This window comes from Mauremys mutica, chromosome 1 (genome assembly GCF_020497125.1).
Source record: "Mauremys mutica isolate MM-2020 ecotype Southern chromosome 1, ASM2049712v1, whole genome shotgun sequence".
NCBI classification, from domain to species: Eukaryota; Metazoa; Chordata; order Testudines; family Geoemydidae; genus Mauremys; species Mauremys mutica.
This window is the reverse complement of record NC_059072.1, coordinates 123,342,575-123,363,213: the sequence shown is the minus strand read 5'-3', so window position 1 is coordinate 123,363,213 and position 20,639 is coordinate 123,342,575. Positions and strand designations below refer to the sequence as shown.

General features: G+C 43.3%; 1 protein-coding gene across 2 annotated transcripts in view; it reads left to right on the top strand.

The window, feature by feature from the left end:
* Positions 1–933: 933 nt before the first annotated feature.
* ITPR2 (inositol 1,4,5-trisphosphate receptor type 2) overlaps positions 934–20,639 on the top strand; it is a 340,900-nt gene continuing 321,194 nt past the window's right edge. For both annotated transcript variants that reach the window (XM_044993884.1, XM_044993892.1), the window contains exon 1: positions 934–1,244. In XM_044993884.1, the coding sequence (XP_044849819.1) occupies positions 1,153–1,244 (92 nt within the window). In that variant the 5' untranslated portion in view covers positions 934–1,152. The remainder of the gene's footprint in view (positions 1,245–20,639) is intronic.

Below are 20,639 nucleotides of genomic sequence, written 5' to 3'. Positions count from 1 at the left end.
TTATTTTCAATAAAAATGATTCGGTGCCTGAGGTTTGCATCATATTAAATGGAGGATCAAATTAAGTGCATCGGAAATGCTGACGCGCGAAAGACGAGATGCCCTGACAAAAAGCAGAGTAGGAGAAAACTCTACATTTCCTCTGTTCCCTCTGCTCCACTCTCTCCCCGAGCCTGCCGGGTTCTACAAGTGAGAGTGTGTGGGGTCAAACAGCAGCAGGAAGCGAGCCTAGCAAGGGATTGACTGGGAAAGTTCTGCTTGGGCACAGTGTTGTGGGCAGGGGAACACGAGGATAACGGGTGAAGCTGAGGTTTAAGATAGATGAGAGAGAGCGAAGGGGAAATCCGATGTCAAGGAAATACAGCCCTGCAAACAACTGGGCACAGAGCGGGCCACCCCAGCTCGGAAGGGCTCCTGGCACTGATGCCCGGCAGCCCTAGGTGCATCTCGCCCCTGCATAGGCACTGGCCGGTGCGACTGGGGAACACCCCCCACTCCCCCGCTTGCTGCCTTTCGGCCGCCTGAGTCTCCTTGCCCGCCCCCCAACGCTGCCGCGCTCTGATTGGCGGGGACGCCCGCGCGAGTCCCTCCTCCCGGGGGCTCAATGGGAAGCAGCCTTTGCAAAAAGTTCAGTGGGAGAGAAAAACTGCGAGCGCTTTAGGGCAGCCGAGCACGGGGGGGAGGCAGGCAAGAGCCCCGAAGAGGCAGACGAGAAAGGGGAAGCAGGGAGGACGAGGGGGGAAAGCGGAGGCAGGAGCCACCAGCCACCCCCCATCCCGCAGGAGAGGGAGAAGGACATGAGGAGAGGACGGAGGAGTGCAGCAGCAGCGGCAGCAGCAGCGCGGCGCGGATCTCCCGCAGCTGCGGGGGCGGCGCGGTGAAAGGAGAAGGACGCTGCTCGAGGAAGGCGGCAGCGGCGGCGGCTCAGGATCCAGGCTCGCCCAGCAGCTCCGGGCGGCTCATGCCAGGCTGCGGCCGGGGGGAGGCAGCTGCTGCCACCGCTTCTCCTTTGGCTGCTTCCCCTTCGCAGCTTTGCAAACAAGCGTCGGGCTTTGATCGCCGCCGGGCGGCCCCACCCCCTCGCGTGCGCTGCGGTGCCCCCCCCCCCCACCCCGCTCCGTGACCGGGGGAATGAACGGAAAATGAGCGAAAATGTCTGACAAAATGTCCAGTTTTCTGTACATCGGGGACATCGTGTCCCTCTACGCGGAAGGCTCAGTCAACGGCTTCATCAGCACCCTAGGGTAAGGAAAGGGCTGGGGGTGTGTGTATGTGCTCAGTGTGGGTGGCCGCTCTCTCTGTGCGGCGCATGTAGCTGTTTTCTGGGACCCTCCCCCCCCCCCCCCATGTAAATGTCAAGCTATGACATCTCGCTGCAGGACAGGGACCCGTGGAGAGAGCATTAAACATTGCAGCACAGGAAACAGCGGGGAGAGGAATGTGCTGTGTAGCAGCAGCAACTTCACAACCTTCTGTAACGAGAGATAAAAGTAGGAAGTGATTTAAAAAAAAAAGTTCTCGAAAAGGCCTGGGGAAGTAGAGCACTTTAGCAGCTTTGCTGGCAAAAGGCTGTTACACAGCGACACTTTCTTTTATTTATTCTCACACCAGCCCTTCCCTCCTCAACTTGATTTACTAGCTAGAGCAGAAGCTGATTGTTAGGAAATAAGGTTAGCCCTCTCTGAAGTTCAAAATCAGTACTTGGAAAGAAAGAAGAAAGTTTCCATGGAATTTTTTTTAAAGTTAGGCCTATTCTTTTTTTTAAAAAAAAGCAGTATATCCTTCTTGGGGCTGTTGTTACTGAGCCAAACCTGCTAATCACATGCATTTGGCCGGTCCTGGGAGCATTCAAACTTCTGGAAGACGTATACCCTAGCAGCTGTTTGTCACCCTTTTAATAATTAAACCACCAGCACCTGAAATCCAACAATCCTATTATATTTAAATACCTCAGGGCAATGGAACTCACTATCATAGAGCCTTCAGGATTCTAGAACCAAGAAGCATTTAGAACCTTCTGGGTTTTAGTGTGTATGAGTGAAATCCTGGCAAAACTCCTGTGGACTTCAGTGGGGCCAGAATCTTATTGTGTGCCTATGCAAGACTTTATAGTCTTGGCATTCCTCTTGACCCACCTCTGAGAGCACCCTGAAGAAGTTGGTCAGATAACATGGTAGTAGAAAAGAATAGAAATAGAAATCATAGGTTCTAAACTCTAACAACTTGAGTGTTCAGGTTCTGTTGTGAAATGGAAAAGAATAATTTCTTACTAAAACCTTATGCTAAAATATTAATATAGGCATCACAAAAATATGGAGCTTGGCTAGGTTTTCTGATATCTCTTAATAAGTAATGCTATTAACATTTGTATCACATTGGTGTACAAGACCCTGATCCAGAAAACAGGTATGGTATTCACTGCTTAATATTAGGCACCTGACTAAACCCATTAACTTCAATGGAGCTATTCAATTGCCTAGATTTAAGCATGTGTTTGTTAGTGTTTGCAGGATGAAGACCCAAGGGCCTCACTTGGATGGTGCTGAGCACTTACAATGTCTGTTAAATCCACTTGAAATATTGTCTGATGACTATAGACTTGTGTCCCAAAATTGCTCTATCCTGTAAGGAGTGCAGCATGGGGGCTCTTTAAGACTGTAGTTAAAAAAACAAAACAAAACCCCAAACAATACACTTACATTTTGCAAGAACTTAGTTCACAGAGAAATCTAATTCTTTAAAACAAACACATTAGGAAAAGGGAATATGTTCATTATTTTTAACTGCAGCTCCTAAACTTGTTCTACACTACTTTGTACATCATACTTTACAATCGTTGATAAAGGCATGCAGGGGTGAAAACTTTGAATTTCTTGCTCCACTTTGTAACCAACTTGTTAATTCTTCAGCTGCACTTGTCTAATTACATGTTTGTTTATCCATTTGGTGGTGGATTTGATTTGCCTAAAGTCTTTTCTGTTTTTAACATTGATCAGACATTTAATTCCCTGTAGATGATTTTTCCCAAATCTCTCTCTTTCTGTCTTTAAAAAATGACTTACTGAAGTAGCTTTTCTTCAGGATTTGTCACTAACCTGAATGTTTTGGATCATCCTTTCAGTTTTATTTTGAAAAATATCCACTATTGAAAAATTCTATTGTTGATACATATAAAATGACATTGATAATACATTATTATAAAACCAGCATTGTTACAGTGACATAAGGCTTTGGTAGTCCACACTGATGTCAATGTGAGAGTCAAAACAGTGCCAGTGATTTTTTTTTTGTAGCAAGTCCAAAGCAAATGTGTCCTTAATGATCTGTCGTTAGAAATGTCTTATGGATTGTATGAACCACAATGATTCTCTTGGCACATATTGGAACAAAGCAGCTCCAAACCTAAGAGTTCCAGTGTGGGTTGTTTTTTAAATAGTGGCTATTAAACACCAAGCACTATATTCAAACTAATAGTTAAGGTCTAATCTATACCAATGGAAGAAAACAAAATTCACTGTTAAGGCTGTGACTTCATCCTCTGCTAATTAACCCTGCTGTGCCTAAGTGTTGCAGAACATATGTAAGATTCTTTATATTCTGAGACTCCTACCCCAGGAAACTTTGTGGTGAAGTAAGGATGGAGTGGAAGCTTTAACAATGAATTTCTGTGGGTTTTTGTCTGTCACTTAAATGTTTAATGTTATTGGAAGGCAGTTGGTGTTCAGTGTCTTTCATACCTTTCATCTTACTTCCTGTTCCCTCACTTCATCTGCTTGCAAACATCTTTCCATGATGTATTCCTCCATGTCTAAATTTTGTCTTTCTCCTTCCACTTGTAACTCTGGTATTCATTTCACATCTCTGTTTTGCTGACTCTTGGAATTCTAAATCCTATCTCAAAACTTCCCCTGTTTTCTGCACCTTCAAATAATTGGATGACTCTTCCTGTTTTTGCAAGCTCTGTATTTCTTCTCAGTTAGGACCTCTTGTTGTTGAATTGTTTTGTTTGTGTCATACAGCTAGGGTTGCAGTTTGTCACAGTGGTAAAAATGTCACAGGCTGATTTTTCTGTTTGTGACTTTAATAAAGCAGCGTTTCCCAAATGGTGCCTCGCTAGGTGAGGTTTGGTGGAGGAGGGGTCAGATCAAATTGGAGTCAGTGGCCTTGGGATGTTGGGCACACCTGGGAGTGTTGAAGTCATGATACCCTATAATATGTTCTGTGGCAGTGGTTGCAATCATTCCCTTTAGGTTGGTAGCAGCTATGCAGGGGTAGTTTCACTGGTAGTAGTTTCTGGGAAGAATTCTGCTAGGAAATCTGTCCTGCTGAAAGGGGAGCATGCTGTGGAGTGTGATTGTTCCTGAGTTCCTTTCCCTATTTACCCTCAGATCTTTCTTCCACTATCCAGAGCAACAGAGCCTCTTTCATATACAGGTGCTTCTTATGTGTCTGGAGGAAGTGGGGAGCAGGCAGTGGAATTGCTGCTCTCTTCACCTGACTGATTTGGACCCTCATTTCCACATTTTGCTACTGTCTGGACTGCATAGTAGCCATGTAGCCCAGTATTTTCAGAGGCAGTAGGAGAGGAAGATAAATCACCTCATAAACCAGTGTCTAGGTTATTTAGTTCACCAGGTAGCCTAACACAGTTGCAGTAACTTTAAATCCAACTCAAGTATACTGATTGTGAAGAAAAGACTGTTTTTTTTTGTTTTATTTTAAGCTGCCAAAGGCTAATTGTTCCTTAAACAAAGCGTGAGTGAGGCAGATCTATAAATAAGACTTAAATATGCACAATATCTCTCTAAGCCGGGAGGTCTGTCACGTAAACGGACATCGCTCCTTACGGAGTTGAATGAGCCAAGTAAGTTTGTTTGAGGAATGGAAGTTTTAAGTGGCTGCTTAATTCCCCAGGTTTGTCTCTCTGTCCTTTTTTTTTTGTTTTTGTTTTTTTTCTGAGGCAGCACTTTCCTCACTCCCATTTACTCTGGGAAATTTTAATTAAAAAACAAAATTATAAATCCAAGGATGAGCGATTTAAGGTCAAGTTTGGGGTCAGTTTAATGCCTCGTAGAGCCTAGAAAAATGTATTTTGCACTTGCAGTACGGCTGGAGCTGATAAGCTTATGATCACGTAGGAGCTCTGGCACTCAGATGCAAATGATGGGTACAGTATAAGAACCTAAATAGACATCTAGCTGTTTCTACCTTATGATTGTATTTTTACTTTAAAAATAAAAAGGAAGCCCTTGTATGCATAAACAAGAAGATCACATTGCAATGTAGTGGAGCTGGCCATGAACCAGCATTTCCATTGCATGGGAAAATCTATCATTTTGATTGTATTTTTTCCATTCTTAACCAGAACAAAAAGCTGAAATTTCCCACAAAATGAAAATTCTGAACCATTTCAATTTGGCACCATCAAAATGCTTTGTTTCAATAACATTTCAATTAATTTTGTTTCCACTTTTATTTTAAGTACAATATATGTTAGACATATAGGTATAAATATAATATTACAATTAATATTTAAATATAATATAAAAGTGGAAATGAATTCAACCAAAAGTTTTGAGTTCGTCAAAATGAAGTGTTTTGACTTTTCCTACCGAAATTTATTTAAATTGATACATTCCCGTGACACATTTTGATGAAACTGTTTTTCGACAGAACAGTGTTCCATCAACATTTTTTTTTTCCAACCAGCTCTACAATTTAGATGAAAAAATCAGGAATTTTTTTTTGGTGTGTATTCCAGTGCTGTTTGGTAGCTTCTACAATGATTGTGGCCCCCTTGTGCTGGGTGCTGTATGGACATATAATAAGAGACAGTCCCTGTCATGAAGAGGTTATAATGCAAGTAGCTAAGACACACAAAGGGTGGGAAAAAAGAAGTACTGTTGTTATTGTCTATAGTTTTGGAAAGAGAATGGAGGCACAGAGAGACTGAGGCCCAGATCCTCAAAGGAATTGATTTCAATGGGTATTAGGTGCTGGTCACACAGGAAGTCTTTGATAGAGCTAGGAAACGAGCCCCTGTCTCCTAGGTCCTAGTCCAGTGCCTTAACCATGAGACCAGTCTTCCATGTTTTAAGAGTAAAATTGGAATAGTATATTATGAACATTTTTATGAATGGAGAATTAAATTTCTGTAGTCTTCTGGTACAGAGAGAAGAAAAAGTGTGTGTGTGTGTGTGTGTGTTAAGCAGCCGCATCAGCGTGTGTGTGTGTGGGGGGAGTAATGCCAGCTCCCAGCCTCCTGGGTGGGTGTTTGGCTGATTGATCCATTAGTCAGAAATCCAGTGGCTAAATGCCTTGTCTCGCCTCAGTAATGCTGCTCTGTGCAACTGCAGATGGAAACCTCATGGAACATCGCTATGGAGTGTACTGCCTAAAAGGCAGCTCTTGGTGGGGAGGGACAGGGTTTACCCCCTAAAGAAGAGCAAAAATGGTGTAACATTTCAGCATATGCATATTTTTTCCTTTAGTTTGCTGTTCTGTGTTGTCTTTACCTGCTTCTGTTAGCCCCCTGGGACAGATACCATACCTTTCTACATCTTTCATGAAGTCCCTAGCACAATTTCAGCCTAGGCTTTGTAAGACCCACATTTAGCGTGATGTGGCTTTATTGAACCCAAGCTTCGTGCATAGACTGTATTTGTTGGACTCTGAGGAGCAAAAAGGTCAAGTAGAAGACTGAGCGTTGAGTGGAAAGGTGCTAGCTTGAGTACTACAAAGACCATGCAAATTAAAATTAGTAGTGCTGGTGGCCTGAGATGGAGAGAGTCCTAGTGACCGGGGGTGCTTAACAATCCATGTAGCGTACATGCTATTCCCACTCCCCTGCAATCATACTGCCTGAAAATGTGTGATTGGTGAGGCACGTGTTGCACTGGCTTCTTTATTGATGAAGTTTTATTCTGCTTTTATGAACTAGAGAAATGTTAATACTTGGGATGAATGACAAATCCGTATCAGGTGCAAGTCTGGTAGTTAGTGATGTCAGGCTGTCTAGAGTGGCTCACGAGCCTGAGTGCCAACCTCAGGGCAAAGTAGGTGAGGTAATATCTTTTATTGGCCCAGCTTCTGCTGGTGAGAGAGACAAGCTTTCGCACTTACACAGAGCTCTTCTTCAGGTCTGAGAACCTAACTCAGGTTCTGTATTCTGTACTTAGATTTCACGAACTAAGCAGCAAGTGTGAACTCCTCAGGCACTATAACAGCCATAACATGGAGTCAGTCAGTCCCCTTGGGCTCTCCTCTATCTTGCCACCCAGGCAACCTGCCTTTGTGATAGATGGTCCCTTACACCAAAAAAATCACAACAGTATTTAGATTACTCCCAGTTCCAAAGGACCAGTCACTTATCGTAGGCCAATTGCACTTCAGATCTCAAACCAAAGACAATGCTTGTAGCCAATCCTATAATACTAAACTAAAGATTTATTAACTAAGGTCAGGTCTACACTATAAACTTACATCGGTATTACTCTGTTGCTCAGGGGTGTGAAAAATCTCTACACTCCTAAGTGATGCATTTATACCGACCGAACTCCCGGGGTAGATAGCACTATCTCCATGGGAGAGTGTCTCCCATTGATATAGCCATATCACCTCTTTTGGAGATTAACTACACCAATGGGAGAAGCTCTCCTGTTGGCATAGCAGCATCTTCACTGAACCGCTACAGTAGACCTGCCCTAAGAAAAATAAATGACTTGTTTACAAGGTGAAAGCAGGTAAACACACACCCACACACACTCTCCCTCTCCCTCTCCCTCTCCAATCTTAGGTTCCAAAAGATAATAGTAGCTGCTATAATATGCAAGGCCTACATGTCTTTTAGGGCTAAGCCAAGCAGCTTGGGATCCCTTGCTCAGACTTAGAAATGTTGCCCTCTCTGAATTCCAAGCAGCAAAGAGATCTCAATTTCTCCTTAACAAAGATTTTTATTCCCTTCCCCCAGTGTTCAAGCTGTGATGGGATGAGGGCCTTTGCACGTATGCTCTTCATGGGTGTGGGGGAAGCTGTCAACAAAGTCTTGTTCACTGATGTTCCACAATGGTTTGACTCGTAGGCCTTTTGCTGGGGAGGAGACACCATTTGTGGTAAACTAGTATTTCACACTTGGTCAGGCTGCTTGGTTTACAGTCTTCGCAAACATTTTTGATAGTTACAGAGTAAACACTTGCATGTTACCTTATAACATGGGATACAGATATTACAAGTAAGAGTAATACATGCAGCTTCCTACAAGCATTACATAAAGTCTAAACACATTCTTATAACTCTAATACCTATTTTAACAATATCAAGACGCAAGTGAGCCAGACTGATTTCCAGCTATACATTTGTCAGTGTTCAGTGAGACCTAGGGGCTTGGCATAAGCTGGCACCTGGTCTGCCAGTGTTACAAGTGGTACAAATACTGAGAATTGCACCCATAATTTATTTTGCAGGCACAGTTTTATCAGGACAAACAGCAGCCCCCAAAAAGGAGGATGAGCCTTAACCCTGCTGAAAACATATGAGTCTGGGGTCAAAGGGTATCTTATTCTCCAGGCCCTTTGAGTCACTGCCCTCCATGCTGATGGTACCTATGGGGGTGCTGGTTTTGAGGGTGCATTTTGTGATGCAGACACTTGTTTGCTAACAACTTTCTTCTCATCAGGGCTGGCCTTAGTGAAAATGGTGCCCTGGGTGAACTGGTATTTTGGCACTCCCCCTCCCACCATCACCTCTGGCTCCTATGGGCTCCCCACTCTTCCCCTCCCCCGGAGGTTACCTATACTTCATATGGAATGTCCACAGGAAAGTCCATTCAATGTAGATGGGCATCTCCTAGGGTGACCGGTCAGCAAATGCGAAAAATCAGGACAGGGGGTGAGGGGTAATAGTAGCCTATATAAGAAAGACCTAAAAATCGGGACTGTCCCTATAAAATTGGGACATCTGGCCACCCTAGCATTTCCCGTGGTCCATTGTGAGTTAAGTGTCCCTTGATGAGCCATTTACTTTGACTAGTCCCTTTGAGATGTGCTGGCTAACTACCTTGTGGGCGTTACCCTAGGAGCAAACATTTGAAATACAGGTATAGAGCCAATACTCATAACTTCAGATACAAAAATGATACATGCATACAAATGGCATAAACATATTCCTCAAATCATAACCTTTTCATAGACATCTTATGCCACATTTTGTACAAGATTTGTTGCAAATATATAACTGTAGTTGCAACAATGATCTACGTGGTCATGTTTTAATCAGATAATGTCACAATGAGTAACTGCTACAGCTAGCAGTAAGCAGAAGTAAGAGTGGCATGGTATATGGTGTATTGCCACACTTACCTCTGTGCTGCTGCGGTGGCTTGTGGTGCCTGGCGCTTGGCCTGCGGCTCAAGGGAGGCTTCACGCTGTCATGTGGGGGCTTCATCTTGCCAGAGCCCACAGCCCTCCTGCAGCCCTCTGGCTGCTCTTGGCTCACCACGAGCATTTTGACAGGCAGTACCAAGCAGTAATAACAGTAATACAAGTGGGTGTGTGCACGTGTGAGAGACTATGTTGGGGGGATTGTGTGACAATATGTGTGTTGGGGAGTATGAGACTGTGTGTGACACACAATCTGTGTTGGGGGGACTGTGAGAGACAGAATGTGGGTGTGAGAGCCTGTGTGTGTGCGCGCATGTGTGTTAGGGAAGTTTGAGACAGTGAGTGCACTGTCACTTTAAGTCCTCCCTCTTCCCCTCCCACCACTTGGCCCAGCTCCCCAACCCCTCACTCATGTGGAAGTTTCGCTCCTCCTGGCCCAGCTGGCCCCTGCTGGAGACCAAGCAGTGCAGGGCCACAGGCAGGGAGGGACTCGGCTCTGCTCTGGGCAGCGAGCGGTGGGCTGTGCCACCAGTGACCGACCCTGGCTGTGCCACTCTGGGCTGGGGCTGGGGCAGGGGCAATGCCGGAGCCCTCAGCCGGCCAGTGCAGGGGAGGGGCTGGAGAAGAGAGGAGTCTGGCCACAGCCAGCCAGGGGAAGCCCGAGCCCCTTGTGGTGCGTCCTGGGCGTGCGCCTCGTTTGCCCGGCCCTGCTTCTCACTGATATATTAAAGGTTCTAGAAATGTGGTGTTCTGCATGTCTTCCTACTGTAAAATGACTGGTCTGAATTCTGCTCTGATCAGTGGAGTTACTTAATGAGCCAAATTCTGTTCTCAGTTACATGATGTAAATTTAGAGTAGAGTATTATTTTTTCAGCTACCTGGTACATTGCATTTCTGATAAGTAACTATTCCCACTTAAACACAGCCCATAATATATATTGTACTAGATATTTGTATTGATTTTACAATAATCTCAACACACACACAGATGTAAATATATAAATAAAACTCAGTGGCTTCCATTCCCTGCAATACAATACATGAATCAAAACCTATATCCATTTTAATGCTCCCACTTGAAGTAACAGCTATAGAACACTCTATTTTAACTTAGCCATCCATAATGAATTTCTTTAAATGCCTATCTGAAATATTCTATTAGTGGTGCCATCTTTAGTTAAACTGTAACAAAAAGCTTCATGTAAAACTCTTATGAGAGCTGCACAGGTGGTAAACTCCAGAGCTGGATTGCCTGTATCAGAGGTTTTTGCTTGTTGGAGGCAGAGCGTACACTTTCAATGTGTGGGAGCAAAGTATCACACTTAAACAATTAATTCTTATTTGTGAGAGCACTATATGGATGCTTTCTAAATATTTAAGTAGTACTGTCCCTGCTCTGAGGTGCTCACAACCTAAGGAAAGACAGACAAGTCTACAGACAGTAGGGGAAGGGGAGAAAAAGGCAATTGATTTATATACAAGTTGATTCAAATAACCATAAGCAGAATGGAAACAATGGTAAGAGGGACTTAAATGAGGATAAGAGAAAGGGTCTTACCAACACTTACAATTCTCAATAAGGTTACAGGAGATAGGGGGCCATAATCAACCTCTCCTTAGTCTTAGGACTAAGGCCCAGATTTTTAAAGGTATGTAGGTGTTGCTGTGTTCAACGTTGCAATGCCTAACTGATTTACGTGCCTAAGTCTTGTTTTCAAAAGGGATTTAGGCACTTGGGAGCCTTTATCCCATTGACAGTCAATGCCTAACTACTTCTAAAAATCAGGACCTAGCTGCATTGTGCCTCTACCTTTCCCACACGCAGGGGGAAGAGATTTATATAAAACACTTCTTACTCTCATAGTTACTGTCTCTCCAGCAGGACTGCTGGACAGCTGGTGCCAACCTCATTGGGAGTCAAAGGTGATATGTAGAAGATTGGATTCCAGGGAGGGTGGATTAATTACAAACCAAGTTCTACTTCTCAATGTGGGACTCATTTAAAATCTAAGGATCATTTAAAATCCTTAGATGCATATAAAACCTTCCCCTCCCCCCCCAGTTTTCTTGCTGTTATATGGCAGTTTGTGTCATGACCGCCATCTAGGTGGAGAGCAGAGATTGACCCGCTGATCTGTAGTGTTAAAAGGATGAGTCTTTGACATGTTGAGTTAGTCATGCTTATCACCAGAATCTGTTAGGCTTCTATCCTCTGTTGATTTGTCGCAGATGGGGAGATATGTAACACATTGAGCAGAAAGTTACATTTGCTTTGAAAAGTTAATTATTTCTTGCAGGGAAAAAACTCGGATGCACTGGTCTATATAAACATTATCATTATTTTATTATTTGTATTGCCATAGAACCTAGGACCTTAGTCAAGGACCAGGAACGCTTTATGCTAGGTGCTGTACAAAGACAAACAAAAAGACCATCCTGGGACGTTGCACTCTATATGACTTTATGAAAGTATGCTGATGTGTGTGAATATAATGTAACTAAAATATGCTTCATGCAAAAGGTCTCTTGTAAGGTATCATTACAAAGCCTATAATCTACTGAGGGCTTGGCTACACTTGCAAGTTGCAGCGCTGGTAGAGGCTTTCCAGCGCTGCAATTAGTAACTGTCCACACCTGCAAGGCACATCCAGCGCTGCAACTCCCTGGCTGCAGCGCTGGCTGTACACCTGGTCAGGTTGGGCTGTAGCGATTGCAGCGCTGGTGATCCAGCGCTGCCCATCAAGTGTGGACACACACCAGCGCTTTTATTGGCCTCCAGGGAATAAGGAGATATCCCAGAATGCTTTTAACTAAATTACTCTCTTTGTTTTGTTATGCAGCCTCTCTTTCTTTTGTTGTGAACTCCGATCCGTTGAACTGCTCATCTAAAAAAACAAACACTGATCACAGCAAACAGGAGCTATCTGTACCTGGCTGTGAACGATCAAATGAGAGGCAGGGAGTGAATGTTTGCTTGACAGAGAAACAGCGTTGGATGCAGGCTGTTTGCAATTAAGACTAAGGGTTCGCGAACATTTTGTGATTTTTTTCAATCCAGGAAGCTAACACACAGTGTTGGCTCCAAAAATCCACTCTCTCTATCTTCCCCGCTCCCTGTCACAGTACACCACCCTCCACCCCCCTCTTTTGAAAAGCACGTTGTTGCCACTTGATTGCTGGGATAGCTGCCCATAATGCAGCACTCCCAACAGCGCTGCAAATGCTGCCACACACCAGCGCTGGTAGCTGTGAGTGTGGCCACACACCAGCGCTGTTCCTGCACAGCTGCATGACCAGCGCTGTAACTCCCAGCGCTGCAACTTTCAAGTGTAGCCAAGCCCTGAGTGTGGTCATCCTATTTGTATAAATGTATCACTCTTGTATCTGAAACTAGAAATATGAAATATAACTCTGAGGGCCTGTTGTAATTATGCAAAATGTGGGCCATTAATGGTGGTTTGGAATCTTGATGGCTCCCATCAACCAGGACAATTGACTGTGGATGGCTCTGTTTGCAGGCAGGCCTTCCTGGGAGTCAGGCTGGGAGGAATGAAGGCTTGGGGTCTTACAGTGATGTGATCATGTCACCTGAACTGGAATCCATCTTTAACCTGGTGTTTTTCCATTGAGCAGGAGGGGTGGGAATCCAGAGGGATAAAGGATTCCCGCCTTATGCAAAAGATATATAAGTGGGTGGAACAGAACAAAGGGGGCTCCAATCATGAGAAATCCCCTTATCCGCCACCTGAGCTGGAACAAGGGCTGTATCAGGGGAAAGGATTGTGCCCAGACTAGGAAGGCATCCAGTCTGTGAAAGAAACTTATTGAAACATCTCTAAAAGTGAGATTTTTATCTGTATTCAGTTTTATTACTGTACTAGGTTTAGACTTACGTGTTTTGTTTTATTTTGCATGGTGATTCACTTTGTTCTGTCTGTCACTACTTGGAACCACTTAAATCCTACTTTCTATATTTAATAAAATCACTTATTTACTTATTAATTGAGTATGTATTAATACCTGGGGGGGGGAACAGCTGTGCATATCTCTCTATCAGTGTTATAGAGGGCGAACAATGTTATGAGTTTACCCTGTATAAACTTTATACAGGGTAAATGGATTTATTTGGGGTTCGGACCCCAGTGGGAGTTGGGCATCTGAGTATTAAAGACAGGAACACTTCTTAAGTTGCTTTCAATTAAGTCTGCAGCTTTGAGGCATGTGGTTCAGATCCTGGGTCTCTGTTGGAGCAGACTGGTGTGTCTGGCTCAACAAGGGTGCTGGAGTCCCAAGCTGGCAGGGAAAGCAGGGGCAGAAGTAGTCTTGGCACATCAGCTGGCAGCCCCAGGGGGGTTCTGTGATCCAACCTGTCACACATCCCTGCTCCCAAAGTGTGTACCGCCTAAGAGGGATATGTTGGGGCACAGAGGGAAGGAAAGTGGAGTGGCAGTTCATGATTTTGGGGGGGAGGGTAGTACATTTTAGTTATGCATTTGTTCAGTTTTTGTTATTTATACATAGATGTCTATAATTAAAAATAGATTGAGAAAACAAATAGGAAAAAAATATGTTCTTTAAACCTTCAAACACATCGATTATAAATCAATAATTAGATGGAATCTGGAGCTGGTAGTGTTACTTATACTTAAGATTGCCTAGCACTTCCCATTATGGATCCTGTTTTTCAGTTTCCTGTAACTTTTTGCAAAAGTTTGACCATTTTGGCAGAAATCTTTCATACCAGGTGTTTTGCCTCAGGCTGGTGGGTTTTATTTATTTATTTATTTATTTTGAAAGTTTCAATTAAAATGCTTCAGTCATTTCAGAGAACGACATTAGGGAAAAATACATTGTACAATTTTTTTTTGTTCTTTTCAACATGAGCAACCATTGTGTTGAAGCTCTTTTGTTACCATGCTTTGGAGCAGAGTCTTGAAATTTGGCTGAGGTGTCGTCCTAGTGTCAGGGACGGGCCTTTTGGAATCCCCATGAAAACTTAGCCAAGTTATAAGCCTCTGACAAATTTCAGTTTGTACGTAGAGACTTGTTAGAATTTGGCCACTAAATTCACCAAAGATTCCGTCTGTGGTGAATATGCTCCAGACACTGAAGCTCCTATATGCTGACCAGACTGCACGTTTCATTCCTGCAGAACAAATGAGCATACTCCGTCCCAGGGCTACAGGGGTGGAGCCGGACTTTCCCTGCCATTGCTCCTCTCTGCAGCTGGGAAGGCCACTGTGGCATCAGACACAGAACTGAGAAGACAGACTCTCTCTCTTGGGCTCTCAGTGCTCCCCCAGATGGGGCCTAGGTAGCAAATAGGAAGAGAAGGTAGCCACACTGGAATGCTGAGGGATGAGTATGTGGAGGGAAGCAGGGGTTGAAAGAGGATGGGGGTGGAGGGAGCAGAAGGGGAAGGTGACAGCTGGTATGTGAAGGTGGATAGTAGTGGGGTGGGGGAAGAAGAGGCAGGAGCCACAGTTTGTGTATGAATAGGAACAGAGCAGCAGGGAGCCAGTGGCTGGATAGGAACACAGGAGAGAAGGGGAGAAATTGGGAGCTCTACATTGCTGTGCTGTCAAGTAGCTATGAACCCACTAGCAAAGTGTGTGTCTCATCCCCTTTTGTGATTAGTCCACATAGAGGATCTAAAAGTTCAAACCCTGATGATGACCCAAACGGGGGGTGGGGGGGGTGGTGGTGTTCAAGATAGTTCCATGTATTAGATTTTTTTTTTCAGGCTTTTTTATATTCGGAAATTATATAAAACTCCCCCTACATTAAAAGAATGTTAAGGTTGCAAAGTGAAGCTCTCAAAAGGTAGGAAATGCCGAAGTTAAGGTAGTCCATGCAACCTCAATTTGCCCCCTTGTGCATATGCATTATGACACAGTCTAATTACATGATCACATGTTATTTTTCCACAAAACCCCGACCTCATTGAGTATGCAGGGTGGATAATGCACTCGGAATGAATCAGGGTTGTGTAGTGAAAGAGGCTGTTGTAATCTCTTATATAGAGAGTTTTGGACTGACAGGTTTGCAGGAACTTCCTTTAGTTTGATGGCCACCACATGCCAAATAGCACACTGTTGAAACTGAGGTGAAAATATTTTGAAACAGAGGGGAAACTATAAAAACACGTCCAAATGTGATTTCCACTGTTTATCACATTGAACTGGATTTACTGTAGCTCCACTCTGTACAAAGAAGAGGTTTCAAGACAGGAATTGACTTTTAGTCTTTGACCTCCTGACATATAAAATCATTATCACAAAAATAAAACTGAAACTAGACAACTGTAGTGAATCACTGAATATAGAAACTTGCTAATGATGTATGTTTGGAGTTCTTATCTTGATTTTTCTTTTAATGGCTTATTTGACTTTGAAACAGTAGGTTTTTTTTTTCCTCCACTTGATACAGACATCTAACGAATGTACTAAAGGGAGCTAAAAGCGTACATGCATATTCGAGTAAATATCTCTTAAATGTACTGTTAGCCCCAAATGTTCAACCTTGTGAGCTTACAATTAAAACCTAGTGCCAGATTTTCTCTGTGCCAAGATCTGTTTATGCAGATGTGTGTAGTGTGGAAGTCAGGTAGGCAAAGGGGGTTATAAGTCATTCAGGTCACACTCAGAGGCTTGCTCGGTGAAAGGGGTCACCAGTACAAAAGTTTGAGAACCACTGTATTAGTGGGACTCTTGCTAGCAATGCTAAGAAGAGCAATGTGGATGTTCCGGCTTGGGCTCTGAAGCCTAAGGGGGTGGGGTGGGGTTTCAGAGCCTGACTCCAGCTTGAACCAGAACATCAAAGCAACGTCTACACAGCTCTCTTTAGCATGCAAGCCCAAGCCCCACTGAGGCAAGTCTGTTGACCCAGGCTGTGAGACTTGCTCCCAGCAGCTGTGCAGACATACCTTTAGCAGCTTTTCTGCCTCCCTTTATGCTAGGGCTGAACCAACCCTTGGTAGAAGAGTACCTACAGAGACTGTTCTGCTGTCCCAGGGTCGCTGGAACACAGTACACTATGACCCCATATCCTTTATCCCTAGTTGTATTACAGGAATCCATAGCTACCCCTTCAGGGCAGCTTTCAGTCCACTTGGGTTTGGGCTGAACCACTGGTCCCTAAATTCACTGGCAGCTCAACATCTCTGAAAAACCAGAGAACTTGTTTAGGTGTTTAAACTTGAGACACTTAAGTTTGATATATTTGGCCAATTGGTTTTGGAGGACTACCATTTTCAGTGTTGCCAATAGGATTGTCTCTCAAGTCCTGTCGATAGTTGGTGTTTTTCTTAAAGCCCCAACTCCTGGGATTCTTGGGATAGCCTCAGCTTTCATGTAAGAAAAACTAAGCTTGTGGCTGTTCTGACTGTGGAAGAAAGCTTGAAAATGTGACTCCTTAACGCTCAAAACCCAGAACCCAAGTAATTCTTATTATTTTTAAGAATCTAATGATTTTTAGCTACGCCCCTGGGTTTTCTGGGACTTGATTTATAATATTGGAACCCTTGGGATTGGAAATGCTGCTTTTTTGCATGACCTTGCTGATAATATTTTTTAAGTTTGCTGTATTGAGATTGCCAAAGTGTTATCATACTGCTTCAGACTAATTGACCAACGGTGCACTTTGGCCAAGTAGTAGGTAATTCCATATTGCTTTTTTAGTGCAATAGGATTTAGAAAATAATTAAAGAGGAAAATAAAACTGATGTACTAGGAAGGACTGGAATGGAAATCTTTAAGGTAGTCAGAGCAATGTGATTTTAAAAAAATCGGACAGCAAATTCATTATTCTAACAATAAAATAAAAATAACAAAACTATTCACAAAGTTTTAAAAAGGATTAAAAAAATTCACGTAGATTGAAAAGGTTAACTGCTTATTGATGTCTTGGACAAATTCCAACTTGGGTAATTGTGTTTTGCCAGTGTAGAGTCTGTTCTTCAGTTTCAACTGAATGCATTCTTCTCCACTTCCTATTCTGAACTGTGTATGTAACTCCATAGAATTCAGTTAAATAACTGCTGTTATTTATAAGTGAGAGAAGAATCAAGTCCATTAATGCTTGATGTTCCTCACCTATATCTGTTTGTAAATCATGAGTAAATGAACAGACGTTTGAATTACATTGTTCTAAGACCAGTGTAAGCAAGACCAGAAAAATTAAAGGAGGGAAGGTGTCTGATGCTCTTCAGGTCAAATACAGATCTCAACAGGCCAATCTTAAAAGTAAAGTAGGTTTCTAAAGTAATAAACTGAAGACATAATAAATGTCGCTAATTCTAATTTCACTGTATCTCCAGTCAAGGTTAGGGATGCAATGAATAAAAGAATTTCAAATCTCAAATTTGACTTAATCAGTCTTTCAGATATTTTAATGAGTCAAGTTGTTTATAAAATCCCTTTGAATATAATTCAAAAAGTTCTTAGCATGTAACTTAAAAATTATAAAACATGCATCCAGCTTAATTTATTTTGTTTTTGTTGGCAGTGTTAAGGCAGGAATTTTATTATTATACCAGACTACAGACAGCAATTTGTTATGTAGCGTGTATTCTGATTCACAGCCATAAAATAGTGCCAGAGTCACAGAAGTTAATTTTTTACAGGTGTGCTGCTTAAAAATAATAAATAAAAGCTGTTTAAGGCCCTATATCATTAGAATACATTGACTTAGAAATTGTAAGTAAATTTTTAAGACACAGTTTTGGAAAGTCCTTTCCTCTTTTACTTATCTGTCAAAGATGAGTTTTTCCTGCTAGAGTTACAGGCATTACTAATATATAACTTAGGGTACGTCTACACTACGGGACTATTCCGAATTTGCATAAACCGGTTTTGTAAAACAGATTTTATAAAATCGAGTGCGCGCGGCCACACTAAGCACATTAATTCGGTGGTGTGCGTCCGCGGTCCGAGGCTAGCGTCGGTTTCTGGAGCGTTGCACTGTGGGTAGCTATTCCCTAGCTATCCCATAGTTCCCGCAGCCTCCCCCGCCCCTTGGAACTTCCGGGTTCTGTCTGGAGAATTTTTAAAAATGATTCTGAATTTCATCTTCTATAACGGAGCGCTGATAGAACGGATTTGCCTGCCCTTACAGCGATCACGTCCGCATGGTCCATGCTGGAGCTCTTTTTTTATTTTGATTTCGGACTGCATCGCCACCCGTGCTGATCGGAGCTCCACGCTAGGCAAACAGGAAATATTCAAAAGTTCGCGGGGCTTTTCCTGTCTACCTGACCACTGCATCCGAGTTCAGATTGCAGTCCAGAGCGGTCAGTGGTGCACTGTGGGATAGCTCCCGGAGGCCAATACCGTCGATCAGCGGCCACACTAACCCTAATCCGATATGTTAATACCGATATTGGCGCTACTCCTCTCGTTAGGGAGGAGTACAGAAACCGGTTTAAAGAGCCCTTTATATCGATATTAAGGGCCTCTTGGTGTGGACGGGTTGGGCGTTAAATCGGTTTTACGCTCCTAAAACCGATTTAAACGCCTAGTGTAGACCAGGCCTTAGGCCTCGATCCTGCACATTGCACAGGACTTTTGTTGACTTCAAATGGGAGTTATCTGCATGGAGCTGCTACAGGATTGGGTTAGCTGCTTGCTCAGTTTATATATTATACCTTTGCATTTGGATGAAGATTGTGCATTTAATCTATAGGAAGTTCTTGTACCAGGTTGGGGCTGCTTTTATAATCATCACCCATGAATATAGCTGGATGTTGGAGAGTCCTGATTCTACCACTCTAAAGTGCTGATTTAAAGGGGCGAGGAACTATCTCCTGTCGTTTGGTTCCTACTGTTTTTAGGAAGACAGTACTTCGTACGTTCTTTGTGTTTAAATAGATACTTTGTAGATGCAATCCTGCTTCCATCATCAAATTCTCCTTCTAACGGAAATAATCTCAAAACCCCTCCAAACTGGCTAACTGGTGAGATCAAAAAGAGGTAATGTTACTGTCTTTGATGATACCCGAGAGAGTCACAGGGAAAATTATTGAGCCTGCTAAACCCAGGGTTGTGAGTTCAATCCTTGAGGGGGCCATTTAGGGAACTGGGGTTTAAAAAAAAAAAAAGAAAAAAAAAAGGGGGGGGGGGGTCTGGGAATTTGCTCTGCTTTGAGCAGGGGGTTGGAGTAGTTGATCTCCTGAGGTCCCTTCCAGCCCTGATATTCTATGATTCTATTCTATGATTTCTATAACTGAATGTTGAACACACCCCAACTCCCAGTCCAAAAGCTTACTTCACTGTTTTAGGGTATCTGTCCATCCATCCCAGGGTTTATACTGCTGCCCATCACCATAGTATTTGAGTCCCTTCCACATAAAATCAATAGCAAAGTCCCCAGTACGCTTCACGAAGTCTCTGGCACTTCTCCCTTTATGGGGTAAGAACTTTGCTTGGAGTAGTGTTTTTTTTTTTTGTGTGGGGTGGGGGCATTGGGCTTGGTAGAAGTTTTGAGAATAGAAAGGAGTGTTCATAGTGAGAGTGTCATTTATAGTGGAAAAGCTTTCTCAAAGAGGAAGGTTTTGCAACATTTCCTAAAGATGATCAAACTCTGGATTTGCCTGATCTTTTCTGGCAGATTGTTCCATAGCCAGATATCCTTGACAGAGAACATTTTGTCCACAGCTCTCACGTGCTTCGTCCTTGGTGTTGGGATCTGCATTGTCCCATAGGCGTGCAGCTGTTGCAGAGGTTCATAGTGTGCTTAATTTGTAATGAAAGAGATGCCAGGTCTCAAGCAATGGTTTATTTTCATAACTGATGTGCTAAGCCCAGTGGTGCTGGGGCTATGAACTGCCAAAACTAGAGGTGCCAGCCAGGGCTCAGCTCTGGCAAACCCTGGCATAAATTAAGTGCTGGGTTCATAGATCAAAGTTAGTGTTTTGATGTAGCTCGGGTGTGATACATTAATTGCTTTGAAAATTGGAGCCAGGGCCTTACACTGGCATTGGAAGCTGACTGGAAGCCAGTGGAGGGACCTGATGTGCTTATGGCAGCCTGAGCCACAAAGATGGGCAGATGCATTCTGTATCACCTGGAGCATGGGCGTCCTCTTCACATTCAGCTTGATACAATGACTATTTCCATTTTATAGAGCACGTAGTTGTAGCCCCTCCTGTCTGGTAAAAGCTAGTGAACATGGTTCCATTTCATAGTCAAATATTTTTCAGGGTTTTTTGAGCTTTGGCATATGTGATGGGGCCAAACTGAGTGTAACCCCTCTGCCAGGCTGAA